The 6,489-nt window shown below is 47.3% G+C and overlaps 1 protein-coding gene across 1 annotated transcript; it reads right to left on the minus strand.

Moving 5' to 3' along the window:
* Positions 1-1,020: 1,020 nt before the first annotated feature.
* On the minus strand, positions 1,021-4,160 carry SLC25A6 (solute carrier family 25 member 6). The gene is made up of 4 exons (XM_088521831.1): positions 3,977-4,160; positions 2,696-3,182; positions 1,815-1,955; positions 1,021-1,331 (listed from the first exon to the last, which is right to left on the minus strand). Exons 1-4 carry the CDS (start codon positions 4,085-4,087, stop codon positions 1,174-1,176), a joined length of 897 nt encoding a protein of 298 aa, XP_088377957.1. The 5' UTR covers positions 4,088-4,160; the 3' UTR covers positions 1,021-1,173.
* Between the last annotated feature and the right edge of the window lie 2,329 nt (positions 4,161-6,489).

Genomic DNA, 6,489 nt, shown 5'->3' on the forward strand with positions numbered 1-6,489 from the left:
GAAGGCTGACTATTTTTATCCACATTTTACAGCTAGCAGAACCATACATATTCTTCGTCTCATCCCCTCAGCCAACTTCACCTTTTGGAATGAACTTCCAGTTTAAATTCATCTTCCATGACAGTACTCATTGCTGCTACAGATCAATCCAAATAGGATCCTGAAGGGCAAAATCAGCATTTCCAGATAGCAGCAACAGTACAAGAGAGAGAGATTGCTTAGGAGTTGAAGGCATTTTACAAGGTTTTTGAATGAATGCTGTGTTGCCTCTTTCTCTTTTTAAAAATTTTAGCATTTCACTTTATGCTGTTTTACCAAGGGCAACAACATTGTAACTTTTTTCGACTACCCTTGGGAGTTTGGGTTACCCTTCTAGTGCTACAGTAAAAAAAAAAATAAAAAAAAATAAAAAAACACCCTCATTTTACATTACGTGACACATTGCAAATCAGAGTAAGAATCATGCAAAAAGCCACTTGCAGCATTCTACCATGAACTACCAGGCACAAAGGAGTGGTTTCTATTATTACAACCCATGCTTCCCCCTGCCATAAGGATCTCACATTCAATAAAAAAATCCAAGCTTATTCTGCTGTAGTGCAGTGTAGGTGTATCAGAATCCATTATCTGAAACAAATTTTCAACTAGAAGAGGCTTTCCCAAGCTTAGATGTAATAATTTCAACACAGACAGAGTAAGTATGTTTATTGTTTTACAGCAGAATGCCCCAATTTAAGAATATAATCGCTAGATGTTCAGCTGTGCAAAATGGTACATAGTGCTTCAGTACAAGTGGAAAAGACATGATTTGTTAGCAAGTACTTTCAAATACAATTTTATGGTCCTAGAAGATGGGACTTGAAACTGGGGGACTGATCCACAGGCAATTTTCTGCCTGAATTGGACCCAGCTGCTTTGGACCCATAACCAATGTCACAAATTTTTCATTGCTGGGAAAGGGGAGGAAAAAAAAAATCACTGTGCTGAATTGCCAGTCACAGTGTCCCCATGCAGGCCATGGATCAGTCTCTTATGCCAGTTTCTAGTCCCATCTACAAATATCTGGCTCCGATAAATAAGACTCACAGGAATTTCTTGAAGGTCAATGGTCCATAATGGTAGTTATTCTACATGATCTGCTCAACTTGATTTCCAATCCTAGTCAGGCTATTTTTAAATGACTTTCTTGAATTCATCGTACAGCACAAGGACAAAAGCTCCCCCCATGCCTCTGAGAACATTGGACCATGCACCCTTGAAGAAGGCTTTTCCTCCCTCATCCCTTGCAATCTTCCGCCAGCAGTCAATTGTTCCAGAGTACATAATATCAGCTGTAGAAAAGGAGAAAAGAACAATTTTACTTGTATATCTGAAATACTTCTATTAACAGCCCCATTTCACTTTACCAGTTACCTGTGGCATGCCAAGCCATATTTAAGATTGTTGAACAAGGCATTCTGGCGAGAGAAAAGCTTCCAATCCTCTTGCCTACTTATTACAAATTAAAGTCATACAACAAGAACGCTACCTAAGATTTCTTTGGGCAATTACACTGTTACCTAATTGCCAGCACCTATGTTACTACCAACAGACAATTCTTTTCCCCTAGTCCATGTTTCATGCTCTATAAAGAAAAGTGCTGACCACAAGTACTCTCAAGCACTGTGCCATATCACAAGCCATGGGCTCCACTGGGGTTGCCCACACAGTAGAGCCCAACAACCTTAATGATGAGCGTAAGTGCTGAGGGAGGACAGGAGATGTCTGAAGATCTTGTTAATGCTGCTTAAGAACAGCACAAATTAGCAGCCTACCTCCTTTGCGTCCCGACTGCATCATCATCCTACGCCGCACTGTGTCGAAAGGGTAGGAGACCACACCAGCCACGGCAGTCACTGTCTGTGCGATCATCCAGCTGATAACAATGTGGGTATTTCTGGGATCAGGGAGCATGCCTGCGAGAAAGAGGCTAATGAGTTTCTCTTCCGCCCCCAATTCCTCCAGCACACTCACCGAGTGAATGACAGCGACTTTAAAATTGTGACAAAACACTGCAAAGCTATAGTCTGAAGCTGTAACAAAACAATTTATGTAACAAGACTATTTCAGACAAACTGAAATGATATAAACCTCTCAAAACTAGTCACATGTTCTCCCCCCCAGCAATCAACATATGTATATTCAAATAACAGATTAACTAGAGAGGATGTAGTTTGTTCTCTTGCCAAAAGCATATCACTAAAAAACAATCACATTGTGTGATTTCTGTATTAAACAGCAAGTTTGTATTAGCGACACTATGCCCTAGCATCAAGATCAGGAAGTGTTTAGGTAAAACTGCTCAAACATATTCTGCTTTAAGCTTCAATTAGTCTAAAATAACTATAAGAATGCACTTATAAAGAAGTGTTATAAAATTGTGAATGATTACTAAAATACATTACTATAATTAGACCCCCCTTTTGAGAATTAGAATAAAACAAAACCATTAGGAAATGGCCTGCTGCCAGTCACATACATCAAAATTGTGCAGCCAGCAATGCAGCATCACTGACACTACTTCTACCTTCCCCCTCACACGAACGGTGAGGCACAAGAACAGACATAATGGTTGAAGACAGACATATAGAAAAGCAGGCAGCAGAAAGACACATTCTACAGAGAGGTTTATTATCAGCTCCCTTCTAAAGTTTACCTTTTGCTGTATCATAGATTCCAAAGTAGGCCGCTCTATAGATGATGATACCCTGGACAGAGACATTGAACCCTTGGTACAAGCCACGAAGACCATCAGACTTGGTGATTTTGACTAGACAGTCCCCCAGACCAGAGAATTCTCTGTCTGCACCAGCTTTTCCGACATCAGCAGCCAAACGGGTTCTTGCAAAATCCAAGGGGTAGACAAAGCAGAGGGAAGTGGCTCCAGCTGCACCACCAGAAGCCAGGTTACCAGCAAAATACCTCCAGAATTGAGTGTGCTTGTCTACTCCTCCTAAGAACACCTGCTTATACTTATCCTTGAAGGCAAAGTTGAGGGCTTGAGTGGGGAAATATCTGATGACATTTGCCAAGTTTCCACGCCAGAAGGACAGCACTCCTTGTTCCTTTGGTATACGCACTACACAGTCGATGATACCCTTGTACTGCTTATCGGCAGCAATCTGCTTACTTGCATGTTGCACCTGTGAACAAAAACGCTCATTTTCACTGTGCGTCTTGCAAGGCCTGCAGACACCAGAGCTGGGGGCCGCTAACACCACAAAACAAAGAGTCACTGAGCTTGAACACCTGACAGCTGCTTTCTGTGGAGACTAAGCCTGTCAGGCAAGCCGCGAGGGCAAGCTTCCAATAAGCTCAAGGTTCGGGGATCTCTCTGAACTGGGATGCCGGAAAGAACCGCAGTCTATCCGCATTCCCGCCCAGACCGGGGACTGACCCAGGCCAAGGCCCGACCTTCACACAAGGGTGGAGGCCGCGAGGCCCCGGCGCGGCCTGCGGGGCCGTCGAAGGTCACGCGAGTCACCTTGGCGCGCAGGGCGGCCCCGCGCGCGTGCGCACGCGCGGGGTGGGGCGAGGTCACAACGGACCCCGCGCGCCCCCGCCCCGCCCCACCCGCGGACCAATGAGCGCCCCGCAACACCGTCACGTGAGGGGGGAGAAAATGGCGGCGCGCTGCCACCCCCTCCCCTCTCCCTCCTCTCCGCGCGCGGCGCCGGCGGCGGGACGGGAAGTGACGGCGGAAGCTGCGCTTCCCTCCCCCCCCACCCCCGCCGCCGCCCCGCCCCGCTTAGCGGAACCGGCTTCCCCGCCCACGTGACCTTCCCGCCGGCACTGGCGTCAGCCGCCCGCCGCGCGCCCTTTGTTCCGCGGGGACGCGGATGCGCCGCTTCCCCTTCCCCCCCCGCCCCGGTGCCCGCCGCCCCCGGCCAGCCGGGGAAGCCCCGGTGCTTGCCGCCCCTCCCGCCGCATCGCCGACCTGTAGCAGCAGCTTGACGCGCTCGATAGGCGCCACGGCCGTCTTGCTGATGGCAGCGGCGACGCCGCCCGCTAGGAAGTCCTTGAGGAAGGAGATGGCCTGGTCCGCCATGTTCTCGCCGGAGCCGCTGCCGCTGGGATAGAAGAGACGCCGCCGCCGCTCAGGCCGAAAGGGCGGCCCCGCCGCCGCGCATGGGCTAAATGGCGGGCGCCGCCGCCCCGCCCGCGCCACCCCATTGGCCGCGCCGCCCGGGGGCGGGGCTTGCCCGCAGGGCGGCCGTTGCGGCGGCCGTTACGGCGGTTACGCGGCCGCCCCGCGCTGCGCCAGCTGCCCGCGGGCCCGCCCGCCGCCGCCGTTAGCCGGCCCGGCCTCGTCCCCTGGCCCGCAGGGGCCTCGCGGAAAGGCCGCGGCGCGGGGTGGCCATCGCACCCGGCTTCCCCGCGCTGGTCACCTTCCTGCCGCAGGGGATGCTTTGTTATTACTGCTATTCTTATTGTTGTTACTATTAATTCAGTTGTAGCTGAAGGTTACGTTAACCTATGCAATTTAAAGGACATTTTTTTTTTCCTCAGGATCTACACACCATACATCTGCAGCCGGATGTGACACATCCGGTGCAACACAGTCCTATGCCAAATTCAGTAGTGTGCACAGGTGCTCAGTTCAGGAGATGATTGAGCATAGCAGATAGCTGGTTTTGCTCTGAATATTTAAGATAAACTTAGGAAGGAGACACCACTTTACCCATGAAATGCTCTCTGTGGGGAAGGAGAGTGAATTTTGGGCACTCTCTGGATGCCAGAGGCCTTTGCTCTGTACTCATCAGCCTCATGATAACACCAGTTTAAGAGATCTTGTTTCCAACCTCTCCTCACACATGCTCATCTTATCCTTGTGCTGTGTATGTTCTATCTCACAGTTTTTCTATACATCACTGAACCAATGCAGCTTTAAAAAAAAAAAAAAAGTGCACCTAGGTTACCAGTGTAACTAGTTATCAGTTAACCTAGTTACCACCTAGGTTACCAGTGTAACAGTATGATCCTATGGCATCAAAATCTCGGGAGTGAGTTGTCAGAAGAAGTCCAGGGGGCCAACCCCTTACGGCTATAAATAACCAGCCTGGTCTCCCAGCAGCAGTTTCTGTTACTTTTACTGTGTCCTGAAAGTGTAACTTTACATCTAATGGCTGAAGGGCTGACATCATACCTTTTAAAAGTTAATTCCTGAAATTATTTTATGGCTGGAGGCTATTAGGCCACACACACCTTCAATTTAATGACACTTTGTTGGTAGTTTTCATTCGTACTTGCTTTCACTTTTCCTTTTCCTTTTCCCACTTCCTTCAGTGGGTCTTTCATACAAAAAGATATAAAGCAAAACTTTTTTTTTTTTTTTATTAGGGCAGTATGACTGAAGGTAAACCGCAGAAGTGCAGTAGTTGAGGTATCCAAAACCACTGTTTGCACATGTTTGTGCTTTACTGGATTTCAAAATAAGAGTGTCTCTCCAACAGGGTGCAGTGGGAACAGGATGTGCCAGCCATAGTTCTACTGCCCTGACTTTATCTCGCATGTAATATGATACTATGTATTAATACATCACTATAATATTTGTTGTACTTTAGGAGATACGAGTCAATTGTGTGCTATTTTATGTTCCAACCCTTTGAATGGATGTACTGGACTGACCCCTCTGCCCACACAGACACTAGACCCATGAGGATACAAAACTGTATCTTGGAAGCACATAACGAAATGTATAGACGCAGGGATGCACATGCAACCTAAACTTGTGTATTCCCCCAGAGACTGCTCCCTTTGTGCTTTTATTAGACTGGAGAAGTAGCAATTGACAGCACCAGACCAAACCCTCTTGTCACAAGAGTCACAAAGTTTCCAACTATCCTAATTAATTTACCTCATAATCCCTGCTTCCCAGAAGGAGGCGAGGGAAAGCACGGAAAGATATTATTAACAGAAACATTATTGCAAGTGGAGCTCTCCTTGGAATTTACCTTAATCAGATAAAATATGAAATGGCCACACCAAAAAAAGGTTTCTCAGCACTAACAGTCTATAGCAGACATGATAGAATCCTGGAAACTTTTTTTTTCCTCCTACTTTGTATTTTGGAAATTATCTGATTGGCTGTGAGAGTGGCTATACTGAATCTCAGGAAATGGGAATGGTTCGACTGGCATGAGGTAGGCCTATAGACGGCACCTACTGACAGCCTAAGAAAACTATTTACATAGCTAAGAGTTGAAGTCTGCTACAGAGTAAGAATCCAGTAGAGCCTTGTACAGCAATTGAACCATGCAGGGTTTTTGGAATCAGGATATACTATCCAGTGGTTGCCAATGTTTTAAGAATGATGAAATTGCATACAGGAGCATGCACAATACTCAAGCTGCAACGTTCATGGTGGCAGATACAGTGACATTAATTGACTGCATACAGAGTAGCAGCACATAACCCTCAGGCTAGCTTTGTGTGCATACGGGCAGTAAA

This window comes from Tinamus guttatus, unplaced genomic scaffold (assembly GCF_059628265.1).
Source record: "Tinamus guttatus ecotype Peru unplaced genomic scaffold, ASM5962826v1 Tinamus_guttatus_pri_ptg000134l, whole genome shotgun sequence".
NCBI lineage: Eukaryota > Metazoa > Chordata > Aves > Tinamiformes > Tinamidae > Tinamus > Tinamus guttatus.

Excerpts from the sequence above, each read along its gene's own strand:
- SLC25A6 (XM_088521831.1), bottom strand. The coding sequence starts at position 4,087 with ATGGCGGACCAGGCCATCTCCTTCCTCAAGGACTTCCTAGCGGGCGGC. Across the intron at positions 3,183-3,976 it reads GCGTCAAGCTGCTGCTACAG|GTGCAACATGCAAGTAAGCA; the intron begins GTCGGCGATGCG and ends TTTTGTTCACAG. Across the intron at positions 1,956-2,695 it reads AATCTATGATACAGCAAAAG|GCATGCTCCCTGATCCCAGA; the intron begins GTAAACTTTAGA and ends TCTTTCTCGCAG.